The sequence below is a fragment of the Zootermopsis nevadensis genome, unplaced genomic scaffold (genome assembly GCF_977971745.1).
Source record: "Zootermopsis nevadensis isolate Lab colony 2312 unplaced genomic scaffold, Znev_1.0 Znev_ptg000030l, whole genome shotgun sequence".
NCBI lineage: Eukaryota > Metazoa > Arthropoda > Insecta > Blattodea > Termopsidae > Zootermopsis > Zootermopsis nevadensis.
In genome coordinates, this window is record NW_028259162.1 from 7,408,368 (window position 1) to 7,430,350 (window position 21,983).

A 21,983-nucleotide genomic window follows, 5' to 3' on the forward strand; every position below is an offset into this window, starting at 1 on the left:
CTTACACCTGATTCCAAGCAAAGCATTAGACCATTCAGTGAATAAGAGAAAACATGTTTTATATTCCTATAATTTTAGTAGTAAGCCAGCCTACTACTAGCCAGACTGAAACATTTACCACTGCAGTGGTATAATGTATTATATTTAGTAAAGTGAAATACCAAGATGTATTAAGGAGCAAATTAACCGTGAGAGCCAAATGTGATACCTCTGCGTACATTTTGTAATCCACCCTCAATGAAGAATGGGAGAAATCTAAGAAAGTAAACAATATTCTGGCTTCTGATGAGGGCTTTAGTTTTTTTCCATAGAGTAATACCTTATTTGCTGTAATTTGGAATTACAAAATGGTTGAATATGAATTGGTAGATTTTGCAGGACATGAAAATTGCAAATGTCATACTCACCACAGTCAGAATACTCAATCTTGATGATAAAAATGTCACCTGTGCTTCAGCACCATGCTATTAAAACAAGATAGGGAGTGGACAACTCCATATATTCTTCACCTTAACACTAGCTATAAGTGCTCAGCTTCAAATTGGGTTGCTTTACCCTGTAGTCAGAGTTCCCAGTGCCATGAATAAGAGGCTGGGTAGGCCCCAGAATCAATCTGAAAGTGATGGAAAAGACAAAAAATCCTATCCATACCAGGAACTGATACCCAGTCTCTTTACTGACTGAATTATTCCAATATATTTTGATAACAAAAGGAGGCAGGCTAAATTGGTTAAAACCTACATAATTATCTAGTTACTAAAAGTATGTCTTTTTGAACTACTATCAAACTGCAACACAACATCTGTATATTATCTTAGAAACTGAGAATTTCATCTTACTGAAAACACGTATGGACAGCAGTATAAAATGACAGGACTAACTAGTCAAAGTTTTGTAATTCTGTGGTCAAATGATACAGATAACCTGCTAGGTGAAACCTTCAAACTCATGCTGTAAATGCTAAAATTCTATTCTCTCTTCCATTCACCCATTTGTGCAGATCTTTCCACTTTAATAAAACTCAACCACACAAAATTATTGAAAGAAGTAGGATGAAGGATGACTGGAAATGTTGAAGGAGAGCCATCTTTATTCCTAACTCTCTCATACATTCACACTGGTTATTTTTGTAAATTATGTTCTAAAACTGTTTTGAATACATTTTAACATTTCTTGAAATACATGCCAATTATCTAGTCAGTGAATATAAAAAAAAATAAATAAACATACTTTATACAGAGAATAAGTCAACAACAGGCATCATTACATTTTTGTGTCCTCATCCTCATCTTCAGTTGCCTCCTTTTGTTCCACATCTTTAGAAATAATGGCAACATTCGGATTGTTCCAGGGTTGCTCTTGCCCACTACCAAACACTGTGTATACCACTGATTCTACAATCAGGAATGCTGCTGCAGAGTTAAGGATGATACCCCACTGCTCTCTTGTGTGCTGAAAGAAGTATTTGCAATAAAATCATGATACATTCAAATACTAAAGAAACTGTAGACTATAATGCAGCACTCTATGAAATTCTAGTAAATGTCATAATCAGACAAGTATTGAAAGTCTACTTGAAAAGCTTTGCAGGATTAGATCAGTTTAATAATCTGTAGAATGTCATGTGTCAGAAACAATAACAAGTGCCAGAAGTCCTAACACCTATAGTGAGAAGTGAGGGCATCTTAATACATCAAGATCTGTACAGTATTTTTCACCAATTACAGAGAAATTTAATTTAACTGAAGAGATACTGTTAATACAGTAGTAGAATCTCAGTAAATCTTAATAAAAGTGCAGTTAATTATTAACTCAATCATATTTCATATGTTAATAAAATAACAGATTCTGGTCTTCTGGATTATTATGTTGCAAAGTGCTGTAGGTGATTATAAACATTTTGAAGGATCCCATGACCTCCTTCATAGATGAAATTTTCACCATGGTGAAAACCAAATTTCACAATATAAAACATGACATTTTTCTCAAACAAAATAAAAGATTTGTTGTTTTCTCATTACTCATTATGAATTTCTTGACAATTAGAAATTCAGATTTCCAGTGTGTTTGACTTTTATGTAAGTCAATACTTGCCCTGACATAAACCATAAGATAGTCATGCATGCCCACAGTACGTCAGTAACTATAAGGAAGCCATTACCAAGCACTGCTTGCAACATGCTCATATGTTCCATCCTCTTAATATTCACTACATCTTAGTATTGCTAACTCTGTAGCTGCTGCTCATACAGTCCCTGCCAGCAAGGCTTAGGGCATGGGTTTGAGTGCCCCATAGGGCAACCAGCTGAGCATGCCTGCTGTAAAAGATATTAAAGAGATATGATACTAATTATAATAACTAAGCATACATACATTTGTTTTGGTGAGCTGTCCAACAATGATTGGTACAACAATTCCTGGTATAGTGGCGACAGTATTTGTGATTCCCATCAGAGTTCCTTAAACAGCATAACAATTCATGTGTTAGGTGCACTGGGCAACCAAAAATATAAGAATGTAAATTTTTTTAAGTAAATTATTATTTCAGAACTAATCAGCCTGGTTTTTAAACAGTTATTTCATCCACTATTGATATTTTCATTGTCATTCTTCCTAATACAATATGTGCTAAAAATATACTTCAATTTCCTTTCTGTTGCATATAGAATCATAATCAGCACTATACTGTACTATCCAGATTGTTCATGTCTTTCTGCAGATTTACTTTTTGTCCTTGTCTTTGAGGTTAAAATATGCTTTTATTACAACTGGTTTTTTAAAATGTTATTTAGAAAAAACCCAAACCTATGAAAATCCTGGGACTGCATATGTCCTTGTAAGACAAATCCAATTTTTTACTACTAAACTGGTACACTGTGAAGTACAGCAAATGAAATGAAGTAACATGATTGTTACAATAACAATAACAATGACAAGTCAAGAGCCATAATTCATACTGATGGATTATGTAACATTATTAGAATGTGTATTAATTTCAACTGATTATAATCCAGATTCGGAAATATTAAAAAATAAAACTATGAAAAATTAAAAACAATAAAACACTTCATATATTAGGCTTAGATCATATTGCAAATATGTTCTAAAAACTGCAAAATCTGTTTTTGTGACAGAAATGTTTAAAACTAAATATTCTTGGTTTGCTTTTTGTGTCTAAAATGAAATAATAATTATGAATACCCACTTCAGTAGCAGTTCCAGAAATTTCTTTACTCACTAATTTATGCACACTCACAGTCCCTGAATACATATAAATTTATTACCTGCAAATCGAGGAGCAATGTCAATGTGATTGCTAAGAAATCCAGAAAACATGCCACCCATTAAGGTTGTGCCCACAGCCATGAATGCAAAAATTAAGCCCATCTCACAATGTAAAAAGTTTACAGCCACAAGGCATAGAGCTGGTAATGCAGATGCTGGAACAAATTTAATTACACATATTTAGTTTTGCAGATGATTAACAAATACATTATTATACTGAATTTTGAGGAAAAAAAATCTTTTGAATCCTAAAACCATTTCTCCAGTCCTCTATGAAGAAAGGCTCCAGAAATCAATATCCTGTATAGTCTAATTACCTTAAATGTATTTATTATTACTGCCATTGTTGCAAAGCAGGAAACTGTATCTCTGTGGAACTGGGGCTGCTAACAGGCCCACTGTCCATCACCAGATATATAACATGAAGCAGCAGTGGAATGATAATGACAGAGGAAAACAAAATGAACTCTAAAACACCGGTTCCACCGTCACTTCGTCTACCACAAATCCCACATGGACTGCCCTAGACAAGAACCTGGGCATCCACAGTGAGAAGCTAGTAATTAACTGCCAAAGCTATGGCACAGCCCAATGTATTCATTAAAACACTTTGTTATGAAAGAAAAAATAAAATAAACTTGTAGATAACTATTGGTTATTTTGATTTTTCTTCTGCATTTTAACTTCATGGTAGGAAAAGGCTGTCAAGTCTGTTAGAAGTTCACACATTCATTTCAGCTTTCCCCAAGAGCTCCAGAAAATTAATCGAGTTTATTCTGCCAGAAGAAAATCTGACACTATTCCAGATTTTGGACAATGAAAAATATACCTCCAAGAATGTTATATCCTTACAAACAAAAGTTAAATACATAAATTGAAGGTTGAGGGCTCATAGTCATGGCTCAAATTTATACAACAGAAGTGTAAGTGCACTTCGAGAAATTTCGACAACCTAAATCTATAACAAAACTTCAAGCTTACATAGCATACCATGCCATAAATTAATACACATCTACAAATCAATATTGCATGTACACTTACCCAAAAATGTAGCAATTTTCCTGGCTGCTGTAACAGTTAATATCTTCTTTCTAATCAGTTTACTCTGACATCCACTTAGTGCCAGTGAGAACAGCCACAATGTAAAAAATGGTAATGAAGAATAGATGGTAATCTGCAAAATATAAAATATTTGAACTTAAGGTAACATGTAATGATTAGGAATTTCCATTAACTAAGTAAGATGTGAGTGTAACTGAAAAACAAATACCAAGTAATCCATAAATCAATCAAAAATATTTTGAAGTCTTTACTCTTCATGGTAATTTAAGTTTCATATTTATCGTAATGGCTGCTATTGGCAAACGTGTTCATACAAAATTCTAAGTTCCAGTCCCCAAAAATTTGAAATGTAAGTCACATCAATGCAATTTCATACAATGCACAGTATGACCTCTGAAACATTGGTAAACATCTATCATACTACATGGCGCAACAACCCAGAAGACAGAAATCTTCATACTCACCGCTGTGTAAACCTCAAATCTTACATGTGATTTAATCATCATGCTAATTTACCAATCATGTTCTTTTGAGTTTTCTGTATTTATATATGTATGTTGCCAGCAGTATTGAGTTAAAGAAAACAAAACTACACTGTACCTGGTTCATGGAGAGTCTGAGGACTTGATCATAGTAAATAGGTGTCTCTATTAGAAGCATGTACCATCCAAAATTGCTGAACATGTGAGAAAACAGGATGGCATAGAAAGGAGATGAAGTCCACACATGTTTCCATGGCACTGATAGTTTCTGAAAGTAAAAATTAGAAGAATGTTGCAATGATGTCAATGTTTTTCTGAGCTGTGTGACACCACACGAGAACCTAAATCTCACAATATTGCATTATTTTAAGTTACTCCTTTAGTTATAATTTCACATTACAGAATATACATAACATTATCACCCTGAATTTTTTGCCTGTTTTTTACATTAATATAACCTTAATTATCCTACAAAGGCAATTTAATTCTACCAAGGTAAACTTAATTTTTTTTATTTATTTCGACAGATATCAGACACATTATTATTCTATAAACTTGGTAATCATGGTTTAGTTCAATGTTTATTTCACTGTATCATAGCAGGACTCAACATCTTCACTGCCATTTGCTATAGAGGGATTTGCTGCATACAGGATATATCACTGCTACTGGTATGCTTATGACCACTTTTGGTGAATCATCCTAATATACAATATGATATAAAAAGACCAATCCTTGACACATTACCAGTTATGAGCTATCGATATATAATGAAATAACAATGGCTACAAGCCTATTCTTAAAATTACATTAATTTTTCTCAAAACTGCATTACATAACATAACATTATACAGTCATTAGAGAAATGGTAGATTTTTTCCAAACTTATTTCACCTTTGGTGTTACTTCTTCCTTATCTTCACCAAGAGAACTGGTGATATAATCTCGTTCTTCATCTGAGATATATGGGTTTGTTCGTGGGCTGTCTGTCATTAGCAGCCACCACAGCAAACACCAGATGCTGGACAAACCTCCCATGATGTAGAATGCCGCTTCCCAGTTAATATAATCCACTATAAGTCCAGTGAAGAGAAGGGAAAGCACAGTACCAATGGCAGTGCCTGTTAAAAAGCAACAGCAAATGAAATTAACATTTATTAATAAAAGTGTACCTATTAATAAAAGTGTACCTATGTGCATGTATGTCACCAAACCAGACAATTAAATATATCACAAACATATTTTAAAATGTGAAATTTAATCCACATGCAGTGATGTTGAATGCCCTTTCAGAATACAGCATGAAAAAGCAAAGGACATTGCAAGCGACCTAAGAATCCATTACACAATTCTTCGTGACACTGGAAGGTGTAAAGTTTGTCGCAAATGTATTACTTCTTACTATAGCATACAGAGAATTATGGCAGTTAAATAAAACCAGTTACCTGACTTCTCTTTATATGTATTTATATTAGCATTACACATCATAACCATTTGAATTTAACAAGAAGCAAATGTAAAGGCTGTTGAGTGTTTGATGAAAAAATACCATCTTGTTATCTGAATTTATAGAACTATTAAGGCAGGAATGCAAACAATTTTCATATGTAAGCTTATATATGATTCTACATTGTTATTTATCATGTCATCAATAATTTTAAGTATCAATAAGAAATTTTGGGACAATGAAAGTAAATGGAAACATTCTGATTTGTCTGCAGCCATTACCACAATCACAAACAACTTAAAAAAAAATTCAGAGGAACAAAATATTCTGGTAGATAATGTAAGAAATTTATCAATTAGGCATCTTAAATACTTTAAATCGATTCATTAACCATAAACCCAGAGATTAAATTAGAAACTTCACACCTGAAATCTAATACTACCAAAATCCTGCTTTTCTTATGACTGTCCTAAGGCACACTCTGTGATATTGTCTCCTCAACTTCTTCTTGGATATATAATAAACATTCCAACATCACCGTTTTGCCACAAACTTGATAAATTTCAAGGTTACAAAATGGGAGAGAAAAATTTCTATTCCAACCTGCATAAATTATTGAAGATATCAGACTGCGTTCTTCAACTGGTGCCCATCTGGAAATCATTACATGCAATGCTGGAAATGAAAATCCCTGAAACAAAATTACTTACATTTAAATCATAATTATTTTTTTATTATAACTGATAATACAAAGATGGCTTGTTATATTGCATACACATGTAGAACAGAAATACAAAACACTACAAATGTTTTCAAATTTGTTCTGACAGATCTATAAATAATGTGATCAAACCAAGAACAGCAATGTGTGATAACTGGAGTCTTCCCTTTCATATAAAATAATCAACCATCTACATGTTTGGTAAAACATGTTTCCATAAAATATACATATAGCCTTACAATAATTTCTATGAAAAAAACTCACAGGTAAAAATGATGTGAAAACCATTGTAAATTGTTTTTAAACTATTCTATTATTAAATATAATTACTGCTAAATTTGTACTGCAGTATCAACTGTAGTTATGTTTTGATACATAACAAACTAAGGCCTCATTAAAGTGTGATTCCTATAGCTCACACACAAATATTTACGTCAGTAAAATATATACCAAAAATCAAACAATTCAAATGCACTGTTGAATCCTGGACATATTCCAAAGAAATCGGTTGCCCATTCTACGAGGCGCGTCCTCAAAGTAAGTTTCCCTGGGGCCGTTTACAGAAACAAAACACAATTTCATGGAAATATTTATTGCAACAGATACAGCAAGTGTCCAGCTATTTTTCAACATATTCGCCACCGGAATTGAGACATTGGTCATACCGTGGGACCAACTTTTGAATACCTGTGTCGTAGAAGTCTGCAGCCTGGGATTGGAACCACTGTGTGACAACCATCTCCGCCTCTCTGTCATTCTCAAAACGCTGACGCTGACCGGACAGGAATTTCTTGAGGTGTAGGAAAAGATGGAAATCACTGGGAGCGAGGTCCGGGCTGTAGGGTGAATGATTAAACACCTCCCAGCTGAACTCCTGCAGGAGACTTGCTGTCCGTCGAGCCGTGTGCGGCCTAGCGTTATCACTGACCGCACTTCACAGTCGGCGGGAGCTGGAATAAGAACCTCCATCTTCAACAGCTGCAACGATGCTACTGTGAGAACGCGGGAAGTGCCGTTAGTGCATGAGCCATGCTACGTCATTGCTCTATCACGTACGCACAGTCGCTTCGCGCAATATAAGGTTTGCTAGCTGTGGGACGAGTGGGAAACTTACTTTGAGGACGCGCCTCGTACTATGTAAATGCATTCAGTATAAGTTAAAACACTTGTCAAATATATATATAAAGGAGGAATGACTGAACAGAGAAATATGAGGTTTTACTTACACCACCAACTCCTTCAATTATTCTCATTGCAACCAGAACCGACCAATGTATCATTACAGCTGGAGGAGTGAGAAGTGTGGGAATGATGTTGAGAGCTACTGAAGCAAACAGGATCCATTTTGCACTGAATACTTCTGCTGCACGCCCACCAGGTACCTGGCTCACCAAGTAACCAAAGAAGTAAGAGCTTAAGATGACACCGTTTACTTCTTCACCCCACTCAAAAGGACCATCCTGAAATAAAATTGAGAAGTTCTAGCTCGCTTACTGTAAGATGATGAAAACGGAACTGGAAGAGAGGTGTGCGCGTGTGTGGGGCACACAGAATATAAGTATAGAATAAATTACTGTAAGTGACAGGCATAATATTGTGATAGTAAGAATGGAATTTAGTTGAAGAAATCAAAACAGGATGCTCACCTACCAGCAAAGTTAAGCAAAGCTAGACTATGCTAGGCTAAGCTAACCTATGATATCCATCTACACGCATTTAATAAGTAGACAGTGTTGTAAGGATTTTCAAGAAATTTGGAATGGATATTATTTCACAAATGACTGCTCCAAACTCAAGGCTTTATAACTTCATGTGGTTAATAATGCCAATGTGACAACTGATTGAAACCATGGAGTAGAATGATTATGTAATAACCCATGATCTGAGCATGTGCATCACCAACACGTTCGCAACTGATATCAATTTGGATGCATTTAATAGATATGAATAGCCAATGCGCCTTGCAGTAATGAAAAGGCACCCCAGTATTTGTTCATGTTATGCACTTTGTGGGGAGGGGGACATACTATGGATTATTATATTTACTATAAAGAACATCAAATAAATAAAAAAATAAAATAAAACAGCAGTAACAAAATATTAGATGATAAAGAGTTTGAACAACTAAAATCAATAAGCAGACCTACATCAATATTTATGCTCAGAAATCCTTACTTGCCCACATTAACAAATACGTGGACATGACTTATCATAAGATTTGTTTGTGATGTTAGATAAATGTGTCAAGAATGCCTGGAATTGAAACTTAAAGAAACACTTGATATACACATGAAGTAAACATGTGATGTCAATCTGTTTATGTGATCTGCTTGGGGTCATGCCAGCAACCCACATCATGATTACAACACTCCCCCCATTGTTATATTTTTAGCATTTGAATTAATATAGTCCAACTGATTGGGGTGATCTCAGTTGTGAATTTAGGTTTGTTCATATCTCATGTTGTATCCTTCAGAATTAGTAAAGGTTGCTTATTCCCAGAATATGTCATATAAATAGCCAAGGTTATGTAATGTTTAATTAAATGAATGGGACAAAATTAAATTTCATCAACAAAGTTCAGTGCAGAAAGACACCAAATGCCACAGAAGTCTGACAGGTAATTTCTGTAATGAAACATGACGGACTGACAAGACCTCTAAATTAAGCTTGTAAAGACACTGTTTAAGAATAAACAGCACAAATGCATTTAGGTTATTTATAAGTGTAACTGAGTTTTGGAAGGTTTAGAATAGATGAAAAAATGATAGAAAAAAATGTTATGTAACCATGCAAACTAATTGTGAATATTTGAGTATCAATGGTCTACAGAACTTGAAGTGAAGTCTAACACAACTCTGACCATAACTAGCAACAGTGCCTTTCATCACTACTATTTTTTAAAAATAAACTGTACTGAAATAATTAAACTGCGTATTTAACAATGTTCCCATTAACTGACATTCTATTTTTATCACCATGGTATAGTGATTGTTTGATGCACTAAATAGCTGCAAAACAACAATGGGCATTAAAACAGTTATGGCTGAATAGCAATCAGACAAACACAGGAAATGTAACTTTTGAATGAAAGGATTTTGTACGACTTATATATTATACGTTATTTCCATGTTGTGAACAATGTTTATTACATTACGGTTGCTTTATTTTATCTCGCACAATGTGACAGTTGAAATGATACTGACGTATGTTGGGCATAAAATATTTTATCCACATCCCAAAAACTTGTTTACCTCTGATTTACAGAACCCGTTCTCTAACAAAACAGTTTTGTAAATATCTCTGGTATATGCTATATTTCAAAAAAACTTTACTGTGACTAATTTTTAAGGAAACTTACCTTACTAGCTGTGTCATCTTGCACATCACTAGGGCAATCAGATTGTGTTATATTTATTGGGCCAGATTTCTCTGCAGTATGGTTCCTCATGCCAACAATGGCTACACTCAGGTTTACCTTCAGCCCATACACGATAGCCATAAGTATGAAACCGAGTACGGCAAATACATAGCGGATCTTCACATAATCTGTAAAAAATGGAAAAATCACAGTAACGATATTGTACCCTTCACATGGGATGGAAGGTAAACGTGAAGTTCCATAAAAAAGGACTGAAGAGTCTCAGAACTGTGCTGAACGTGGTAGTGAAGAGAAGAATCTAAATTTAACCACAATTATATGAAACCAGGCCCATAGTTTCTCGGTGATAAAGTGGAAAAAAGGATTCCTTTCATCATGGATAACTGGCACTTCAGACACACAATGTTTTAACATAACTGATGCATCATTAAGTCTGTCGTCATTAAGATAAGATGACAAAATGAATGCAAATTTGACAATGCCCACTACTATCAAGTATGAGAAAAAGTGGAAGCAATGGTTTGGAGTAAATATTTTCTAACGTGCTTATGATTTTGTGTATCTCATTAACCTTGCATTAATTTAGTGCAAATACCAATTTAATGTTGAAGTTCCTTACAAAACATAGTCAGATATTATTCCTCACATGTTACATAATAAACACATTAAGAAATGCTGAAAAGAAGAAGAAAAAAGAAAGAAACAAGCATGATAAAATCATTTTTTTTATAGTTCTTACTCATCAATAAAATTCCATTTAAACCCAACAGTAATTTCATTGGCAAAAAAGTCCCATTTAAAATGCAACGCTAACTATAGCAGTATTTGCAAACTTTGTTGTAATCAATACAAAAAGGCAATTGAGACAATCTTTATTTCTTAGGAAGAACTTCCAAAACAGCTTTACAGCAGATGCTGAAATCGTTATTTTAAGAACGCCTGTTCAAATAACGTCTCTCTTTGTTTACTCTCTTCTGCAGTTTTTATTAATGGGGCAATATTTCCTACTATTTCTCTTTGTATTAAATACTAGGCAGAGTTATTTGTGTGGTAAATCAGTTCAATACCATTAAAGGAATACACAAACAAATGGGATTCGAACCAGTACTCCCCCGAGTTCAAGCTAATACCATACACAAACTGTGAAGAAAATTTCTTCATGCTTCTTCAACGACCGGAGAGGTCACCACTTTTGCTTAAACCATTCTGTAAGTTTAATTTTGTATTACATTTAAATGTGCATTCAATTCTACATGTGTTTCTCCTTAGGTCAGTCTGAAACTTGTTCATTCACCGTATATTTAACTTGCAAGAGGTTACAGTTCATGGATACAAGTGTCAGAGCTCTTATCATATTTTGGCACCTGTCAAGACTATTATGCCCCATGATGCCACATTATCAGCAGTTGTTTAGATACAGCAAAACACGTTATGAAATATGTTTGCTTGTCCACCAATAAAACAACTTTAACATTAAAACAAACTCTTGCCGATAACAATACAGCGAACTTTAGACAATGATTACATTGAAGCTTACTTATCTTTAAAAAAAGTCTTAAGAAAATTAGTAAGATTAATTTGTTAACCAGGTCTAAAAATTCTCACGAAGGATGCGGCCGTGGCCTAATTTAATGTACTATCCTGGAATTTCCCTAGCTGAACTAACGAAACCCATTAAAACACTACCACGATCTCCAGGCGGAGATCTGAACCCCGGTCCTCCCGAATACGAACCAGGAGTGCCAACTACTCGGCCGCGACGTTCGGTCGTCCACACACCGAAAAGTGTTCGAAGTGGTGCAGTGGAATGACGACCCTGATGCAAACACACTCACATATCGCCCTCTCAACCCGAATTAGACGCACATAAAAACATTATCTTTTCGCAATGCACCAAGTGCGTACTGGAACTTGTCCATCGTAGTTTATTCATATCGCGTGGGTTTAAATATAAATTACTACGTAAAAAAACTCGAACCGTCGCTCCAGTTCCTAACGGATAAGGGGCAAAGCCACATATAAACACATCTCAATGGAACTTAAATAATCCTTTTGCTGGTATTACTGAACGAGAACATGAGATGACTAACAAAGCGAACCTTGCGGTCAACTTCTAAAGGAGATATTTCATAGTCCCTACGTCAAATGGCGCTAAACTTTCAATGGGGCTGCAATTGTTTTCGTCCACTACAATTGATTCATAATCATCTCAGATCCAACATTAGACCGTTCTTATAACCTTAATAGCTGACGACTGTGTGTATCCTACGACGAATCGACAACTCCCTGCTGACCTGGTTGCGTTCTGGAGATTCCCAGTTAAAACCTTAACAGAATCAAAAGTTGCTTTCACTAACAACTTTTTGTGTTTTTATCAGTAATTTCATATTGAGGAACAAAGGATCAATGTTCCTTTTCTATTTAAGTTAACATATAGAAAATCATTACTTCCATTTTCAAGTGCGTTATATTACAAGCCCTCTTCATGATTTGCAATGTCTCCTTACCTGGAAATAAATTCATGTTAGGTCACACTACAAGCCTTCTTCGTGACTTAACGCATCTCCTACCAGCACGTATCAATCTAAACTGATACACCGGATGCAGAATTGAAGACATATGGCGGAGTCGCTTATCTTTTGGAAATTACTATAAAACTGAGCTACCTATATACCGATACAAGTCAAATGCGTAGTCAGAAAATTAAGCTAGGAACTTGAGACCAATGGCAAGATACGTGTTGCTACGTCAGAGCTATCACACATCTCGTGAAGCAGTGATAGACGCAGGGGAAAACCGAAGAACTCTGAGGGAAACCCACTCCAGTTCGACATCGTCCACCACGAACTTCAAAGGAAGTTTCCAGAGTGTAAAGAAAGCAAGCCAGCCAACCGACTGAGCTACGGAACGGATATTTTTAAAATAAAAACGACACTGATTAAGTGCCCTTTTAGTAATATAAACTAAACTCATTTATTTGTGGTTTATTTAGCAATGCTGTCGACAGTTTAGAGCAGGGGTCGGCAAACATTTTTTCTAAAGGGCCAAATAGTAAATATTTTAGGCTCTGCGGGCAAAGAGACAAACTCGAGGATATTTATATAGGTAAGCCTACTTATGTAACAAGAAAAACCCAAGTTTTAACAAATTTATTGAACAAAATGTAACGTCATAATAATAAGTAGACTACATTTGAAATACAGCTCTACTAATGAGAAGAATGGAATTGCCTGTTATGAGATATCATTTCACCAAACTGAGGTTTAAATTCAGTACTCCCTATCATCAAAATTGGCTGTAAATGTTCATCCGTTAATGCTGACCTGTACTGAGATTTTACATATTTCATCTTTGAAAATGTCTTTTCACACAGATAGGCGCTGCCAAATACAGATATAAATCCCCGAACATATGATCTTAATTGACCGTATTCATCGCTTGGAAGACATTTATAGAATTCTGTTAGATTCTTCTCTTGAAATTTGCTTTTTAGCATATCATCACACTGCAGATTAATCACTTCCAATTGAAGGTTAGGTGGAAGCTTCTCAATTGTACGGTCAAATGGATTTTGAAATATGGAAATGTCTTCTACATTTGCATCAAGATCCGAAAAACTCTGCTGGAACTGTAGTTTGAGTTCAGAAAATATATCCACTGCAAATTTGTGCGGGAATGGAGATTTCACTTCTTTTAATTTTTGACAGCATGGGAAATGCACAAAGCAGTTAGAAATTTCAAAGAATTTAAATATGTAAAATCCGTTCTTAGCTCGCGGGCCGTACAAAAAGAGGCGGCGGGCCGGATTTGGCCCGCGGGCTGTAGTTTGCCGACCCCTAGTTTAGAGTATAATGCGTTAAATGATCAGATAACTAATAAATGACACGGTAGGTAGTGTAAGGAAGCGGTCGAGGCCTAATTTATGGTAGTCTCCCGGCATTTACCTGGTGGAACAGGGAAAGAAAACGAAATTCTGCCAGGATATTCGTTCTCCAGATCGACTGCATACTGTAAGGTAATCTGCGACATCTCATTTAGAATGATGATTGTGTAACAATTTTAATCATGTTATAAGATTTATTACAAACCGATTTTATATAAAAAACACTTAAAAATGAAACTATAATACATGCCACTGTGTGCGAAGACAATGAGTGACTAAGTTCGGAAGAACTCGGTTCGATTCTCGCTCGAAAACCGACTAACCCAAGTGATTTCTTATATTACTTTGCCCTCCAAATAAGGGACATTATTTGAAATTTGGTCATGACCACTTACCTTTCTACTTCCACCCTCAGACTCACTGATCCTAATCATCTTACAATCGCTCCCTTTGCCACGTGTATCACACTATAGATTACACAGGCCTGCATACCATTTTCGTCGTCCGTCATTGGAACAGCGCATTTACTGGATTCTGATACGCCTAGAACTGTCACGAAAGGTTGGAATTTGGGTACAGATAGCAAATGTTTATTTTACTTAAATGTCATAAGGACACCTTATCTGCACGGGTGATATGAATCAAGGAAAAACGTTTACGAAAATTTCTTCGCACTTATCGTAGCCTATTAAATAAAGTACGATATATTTATCTAATTAAATTCGAACACGTCTGTTTCGAACACATGTCGAGTTGGTAATGTAAGAACATAAGACGAATTCGGAATTGTAATTAAGACATTAACATTACCTTTTTTGCAACAAACTTTAAAAGGCAGAAAACATATCTAATAGACAATATTATAGTTTATAAAATTTACGGAAATTAGTATTTTGTAATAACAATAATAAATGGAAGGAAGAGACTTAAGTTATCCACGTCTTGATCCACGTTAAGAACACATTACTATCCACGACCTACACCAATAAAATGCATGACATCATTTTGATTTTGGTCTGTTTTATAGAAATGGCTGTTAAATATAACACGTGTAGTTCCTTTAATGGGTATATTTTTTTAGTGTTACCTTACAGTTTGGCATAACCATGATTTAATTCAACAGGAAAATACTGTCAGGCTGATTATGACGGATTAATTTTGAAATCATGTCGCTGTTCACCCAATAATTTAACATGTGTGACTAAGTTCGTATTGTTGTATACACCAAATGAAAAGCAAACACTAGGCCTATTATAAACAGACATACATTCATACATATACAACATACCACGAACAATAACAGAATGATTCGATAAAAAGACTTCAGTACAGTTGTGTTCCACCCGTTGAAGTAAATTGATTGGTTGAAATGGACCGAAAGTAGACGATCATAATCAGATAACGGCCAAACCCACTAGAAATACGCAAACGACCTTGTTGTAAGATAATGGTTTACACATGTAGGCCACTGCCCACAGGCAGGTCTCAAAGTTACAGGAAATAAATGCAACGTGCTGCAGTTTGTAAGATTATCGGTTATAAAAAAAGTTCTTTCAACTTCCAAAACGTTGGCCTGCATTACTTTCTATCAAAAACTCAAGATTTTAAGTAGAATGTGAGGTTTCTACGGTGTTACATCCCAGAAGACAGTCATCTTAAAGATTTTAAAGTTCCCAACATCACTCAGCTCAGTTGGCTGCCGTACCAGTTGGTCTTCGCCGACCGCAGTTTTCGGTAAAGTGGATCATACAGCCAAAAACGTTAGGGCGCTGTTCGCTACATCTGATGTAACAAAAGCGAATTAAGAACTGGTACGTATAAATAGAAAAATTACAACATTCCTTACATTTGACAATTTACACTTCTGCGCCAGCCCCCTGTCTTGTGTTTGTTTATCAACGTGCCAAAACAAAAGTGGCATTACCTACCTGACAGTCGTCTGGAACCTGAACCCGAGTCCCTGACTGGTACGTACATGTGGTTCTGTCCTGGCTGAACCACCAGACGTTCTCCCTGACCAACCATCCTCCACTGTTAGCAGTGACTGAGCGAGCAGCAACCAACTCTCTATACCTAATCCTGTGGCACCGCGCCTTGTAATGTAACAGCTTGTTAATAGACGCCTACTGTTGCGTCACGTCGTTTTTCAGGAATAACGACAAATAAAACGTGCATGAGTGCACACACACTTTCAGAGAATCGCACTTTCTTGGTATGAATAACCGAACCGACGCGTAGTAGCGCGTTATAAGTTCTTGGTTTCAGTGCAGTTCTATCCCTCAACCGAAACAATTTTACCATATCTAGCCGCATTTATCTCTGTTAACAGCGGCTGTATGTTTGCTCACATATCACGTCAATATTGTTACAAGTACGAAAAACACTGTCATCTATTCAATTCCAGATTACTCTCGTAACTACAGGCTTCTTTGGTGGTCATGCGTTCAAATGCAACAGAAACAACCCAAACTTAGATTTTCACTACGCGACAGCGCGAACCCAAAAACACAATTTTTACTTTCGCAGAAAGAACGAAAAACATAACTTCATGTTAGTAAATTTACTGAAAATTGAACAACAGAGGTTAATGGCTGACAAACATCGTCCTTCTTTTGTCTTTTAAATGAAATTATTTAATGCCCCGCGGAATGTAGATTTAACGTGCCTGTCTATTATGTAGGTTGTAGGACTGCGATGATGAGCAGACGGCCAACAGGTATGTGGGCTTTCAAGGCACGTCTACCAGCGCATTCATTACTACAGCTGACGCAAGTGTTTCTGAGAATTATTTCTGTCGAAACGTGATCAGATGAGTGTTCTAAACCGGCCAATACAATACAATTTACTGAAACCAGATTTATTTAACGGCGCGTTAAAAACCGTAAGTTTACATTGTGTCAAATAGTAGAATGAATTGTGAATGATAAATTAAAAAGGATACGAAAGGAACTCGTCATGATCCCTGAAGGGACTGAGGAAAAAGCAAGCCAGGATTGCTGGATTCCGGCAGGAAGCGGGGAAAGTTAACCACGCAACCGCAACACCCCCCCCCCCTCAAAAAATTCTGTTTAAAACGAGCGGCAATGTGATTTCATACAATGGAGTACACAAAAGTGCGAAACTTGAAGGAAAGAGGGTAGGTACTTCAACTTAATTTTTAAAAGCACCTCACCATAACAAAACGCGCATATAGAAAGAGGGGAAACAGCAGGGCAGACTAATGATGAAACTTCCGAGTTAGATGATCTCAAATTCACGAAGAAGAAGTGACTAAAATAGAAAATAAACATTTACAAGCGTAAACGACAAAATAGTAAACAACATTTGATGGATCGTTTGCAGATAACATAATCGGGCAGAGTATCCAAAGTGATCCCATACGAACTACGGCATCGACTTTTGGACACTTCTGCGCACCTGGCACGCACCTAATAAGCTTCAGAGTTCGTGTATAAGGTATTCAGTTACTTCTAGCGTCAATCAAGCACCACCCACCTTCATTGAAACCATCTTCATAAAATATGGTTGGTAGGTGCCGTCATACACATTAACGCCGACCTATCCTAAAGGCTAATAATGAAAATCGCATGTAGTTTAACGTAAAGTAAAGTAAAGCTGTCCCATATACGCCATGTAGGCGTTTGGGGTGAGTGGAGGTATAGCTCCTCTCTTCCTTGACCTCGGCACTAGATGGGGGTGAGTGGTCAGCATCACGCCCCAGCCGGATTTACCCCCGGGAAAGAACCCCGGTACCCATTGTAGAGGAGGCTGGGTGGGCCCCAGAGCCGGTCTGGACGCAGAGGCTAGAGGAAAAATCCTCTGCCCCCGACGGGGATCGAACACCGGTCGTCCAGCCCGTAGCTAGTCACTATACTGACTGAGCTATCCCGGCTCATGTGTAGTTTAACGTAGATTTGCATTATTATAGAAGGGACACAGTGATTTCGATTCTCTTAATGTCAGGTGAAATAACTATTTTCGAATATGTATCTTTCCTTAAAAGTGATTTCAATGTCTAAGTTTAACACACCAGAGTGATATTTTTAATCTTCTGCAGGCGTTCTTTCACGATTAAATACGACCTATTCTAAACTGTGATGTAATAATTAACAAGCACTTGAACATCGTCCTGATGTCGGAGGCAGTATGACCTCTGAAACGTTGGTAAACATCGACCAGACTACACAGCGCAACAACCCAGAAGACAGAAATCTTCATACTCACGTCTGTGAAAACCTCAAATCTTAACAAGCACATCTTTCTTAACAATAAACAGTTCGTGTTTATGTACACCAAGGTATCACCGTTTAAAAACACTGCTGTGAGGATAAATACTTTTATAGTATTAGATTCACTCAATCAGTGCGATCGGCTAATGCACGTTTCTTGTTGGTCATATCCGGCTCACAATCCGGACTTGACACATCCCTGCTACACACACACGCGCCACATTCAACGCTACGACACAAAACGTATTTAAGTAATTACGGAAAAGAACGAATTCCAACCTATTAAATCTCATCTGCGAAATTCCAAAGTTTATTGATGATACATTACACGTTTCACTCAGATAATTTAGTCTTGGAAGTAGGGTCAGTGCTCGGAAGCTGGGCGCGTGCTGCAGCCAAGGTGATTTAGAGGTCACGAAATTAAACGAGAAAGAAAATACAATTTTCAATGTAACGCTACGAGACTTTCCGTAAATTGATCGAAAGTAACCGTAACACATGCTAAAGATGCCCTTTTATAAACAGATATGCAACAATGATTCAATATTCAATTCACTTGCAAGAAGAGAATATGTAATGACTTGTAATTTTAAACATAGCGGAATTAATTCTGTAGATAATTTTAAAGTTTTACATATAAGAAAATCGTTTCTTACGTAATAACGAATGTACATTTCATAAAGTTCTAAAAAGCAAACGGAGTATTATCTCATAAATGGTTAGGAAAATTATAAATATATGAGGTTAGGGTGTCTATGTTAAACAATTAAAGTTCCAACTTTTGTGAAATGGTCACAATAATCACAAATTGCAGTACAGGCATCAGACTTACGGAAGAAGCATCGTGTGCGATGCACTGATGTTCCTTTCTCGGGAGTCAGAGGTTTCCCATCCATACTTCGTACTTTCAGTCACAAGAAGCAACTCAGCGAGAAGACACTTCTGATATCACACGGTGTTCTAAGAACGAGACCAACCAAATACTATTTCGCCCTATTCTGTCCTCCCACCCCCAACTGTAACACCGCGCACGCGTCTGAAACGCCAATATACCCAAAACGTAGCCCAGGATCCTGTCACTTCAGATGTCACAACATGCAACAAAATATAATAAGGACGTCTTTAATTCCGAATGAAATCAGCACATCTTACAGTTATTACGTCAACTCTTGAGTTCACAACGAACGACATCGTACATAAATACTGAATTTAAAGGTGCATTCGCACACACTACAATAAAATACGGACTGAACTGGCCAATTTACAAATAAATTCTAAAGAAACTTTTATGTTTGCTATATTTCGGGAAGAATACATGTATCGCTACTAATTCTGGCCCTAATGCCAATTCTGATTACGACAACCCATTTACTATAGGAACCAAAGACATATACATCAGTCACTCATGACTATGTTCCAGTACACTGCTCTACCTCTGAAGAACGTATTCATACAATATCTTTTTAGCATGTTATTAATATGGAAAACATGACACAACACGGCTGTTAATGGTACTTAAAACACGACGTCTTACTATTAAATACTACGGTTAAGTGCTCCAGCAAGTCGCAGGCTTCACTGAAATGAATCCAACTCCACCGTTCCCTGAAATGTTATTTTTAAACTCAGGCTTGCATCAGATACATTTCCAGTTGCAGAGAAGATGAAGGGAAACACGCTACGGCAGAGAAAAATCACTAATTAATAAACTAACATGGAGTATAATCATTCTCGAGAAACTGACAGATTTACAGCTAGTCAGTAAATTCTATTCTCCTCGAAGATTGCTGTTTTCTGGGTTGTTGCGCCGTGTAGTCTGGTAGAAGTTTACCCTGATGATGGAGGCAGCAAGGACTTCTGATATTTTTAATATTTTCGCTTCACTCAAGCAACTCGAACCGCTCGCATTTAATCGCTCACGTAGGGCACCGAGTAAAAAGTTCCCTGAAGAACGTAAAATGTTTAGTTCGCTATCAAAGTATATTTTATTTTATGAACATCTATGACCACAGAAAATTGGAAAACTCAATACTGACAGTTCCAATTTTCTATGTTTTTTTTTATAATTGACGGAAAACGGTAAAAGTTGTCATTAAATTGGGGGAGTGGTGGCTAAGCTCCACACATTCATAACCTGCTATTTGATGGAAGTGAGTGGTCAACTTCACACTTCAGCCGCTTCATGTCCCGTTCCCATTCATTGGATAATATGATATCTGAGCAAAAATCAGGATTTTGACATGGTTTTGTGTCGTATTATGCCACAGGTCTTTTCTTTTCAGCCTACTTTCCTTTCGCAACTTTTGTAGCTCGTCTACATAATATTAAATAATTCAGTCCATACAACAAAGAAAATACAACACTACACCATGATAAGAATCAACTGGTCAATGCAGTTAAAAGAAATATTCTGTTTATAGCGAGAATCATACGAATTATAAATACAAAATGAATTGATTGTGGAAACAGGTGGGACATATATCACATGGATTTAAAGAGCCAGGGTAAACTAGGCTTCTGGGATCAACATACTGTCTGTGATCCATGTGCGCCCCCTTCAACTTTTAAGCGAGACAAAGTTTCATGAAATCTGACATGAACGTTATGTCATTGGACGCCATCTTTATTATTTCTAACAATCAGTAATATTAACATGTACCAAACGTCATGGGTTACCACTCCTGTTTATTTTGGAAGTCCTGGGTATAAATGTCGGCTCACTGACCTGCTATCCTGACACTTTTTCATGTTATTCCTCAGTTATTCCAGGTAAATTCAAGGATCATACCTCAAGACATCCCATGACAGCTTCCTCCCCCAATTCATTATTCACCCAATGATATATATTCTGAGCTTCTGACAGCATCATTAATTAAAACAAATAAATAACAACATATAACTTTTATGAGGCAAGGGTGCCACCAACACACTTAATTTATGGTCCTAAAATGATGTACGGTAATATCTCAAAAGTGCAACTTCTGTTAAGGTCTTTTAAATATAAATGTATGAGAAAGAGCCCTTGCAAAACTGTCTTTTGCTTTTTGCTTGACAGCAACAACTAATGCGCCACTGGAACTTGGCATGTCGAATCTGGTATAGAGATAAATCACAAACATATCTACCATTCCATTCTATTAATGGCATGAGACGAAAAAGGGCTAGGGGTTCCACTAATACTTTAACTAACTAACTAGATGGCTTACCGAAACTGAAGGTTCATCACTGAATTAACCAAAGCCCTTCACCGGACCCTGTCCTGGGCCAACAAAATACAGTCTCCTTCAACTCCTATCTCCCATAGATCCCGCCTGACATTATCCTCCCATCTACATCTAGGTCTCCCCAGCAGTCTCTTCCCCTTAGGCTTCCCGTCCAATACCCGGTGCACACCTCTTGTCCCATCCATGTGCGCTACATGACCCGCCCATCTCATTCTTCTCGACTTAATCACCCTGACAATATTGGGGGACCACTAATACTTTGGGAATC

The 21,983-nt window shown here is 36.6% G+C and overlaps 1 protein-coding gene across 8 annotated transcripts; it reads right to left on the reverse strand.

The window, feature by feature from the left end:
- Window positions 1-1,072: 1,072 nt before the first annotated feature.
- Window positions 1,073-19,772, reverse strand: MFS3 (major facilitator superfamily transporter 3). 8 transcript variants are annotated; one of them, XM_022066659.2, is made up of 11 exons: window positions 16,191-16,327; window positions 14,658-14,811; window positions 10,359-10,546; window positions 8,224-8,457; window positions 6,880-6,967; window positions 5,724-5,950; window positions 4,948-5,097; window positions 4,327-4,459; window positions 3,285-3,440; window positions 2,374-2,459; window positions 1,073-1,452 (listed from the first exon to the last, which is right to left on the reverse strand). In XM_022066659.2, exons 3-11 carry the CDS (start codon window positions 10,497-10,499, stop codon window positions 1,264-1,266), a joined length of 1,404 nt encoding a protein of 467 aa, XP_021922351.2. In that variant the 5' UTR covers window positions 10,500-10,546; window positions 14,658-14,811; window positions 16,191-16,327; the 3' UTR covers window positions 1,073-1,263. The 8 variants fall into 8 exon arrangements, with proteins under 8 accessions (XP_021922351.2, XP_021922347.2, XP_021922345.2 ...); XM_022066655.2 differs by lacking the exons at window positions 14,658-14,811; window positions 16,191-16,327 and adding an exon at window positions 19,324-19,772; XM_022066653.2 differs by lacking the exon at window positions 14,658-14,811 and having other exon boundaries at window positions 16,191-16,494.
- Window positions 19,773-21,983: the final 2,211 nt, after the last annotated feature.

Coding starts and splice junctions, on each gene's coding strand:
- MFS3 (XM_022066653.2), bottom strand. CDS start 16,287: ATGGTTGGTCAGGGAGAACGTCTGGTGGTTCAGCCAGGACAGAACCAC. Junction 3,441..4,326: donor GAAAATTGCTACATTTTTGG/GTAAGTGTACAT, acceptor AATTTGTTCCAG/CATCTGCATTACCAGCTCTA. Junction 1,453..2,373: donor GACAGCTCACCAAAACAAAT/GTATGTATGCTT, acceptor TACTTCTTTCAG/CACACAAGAGAGCAGTGGGG.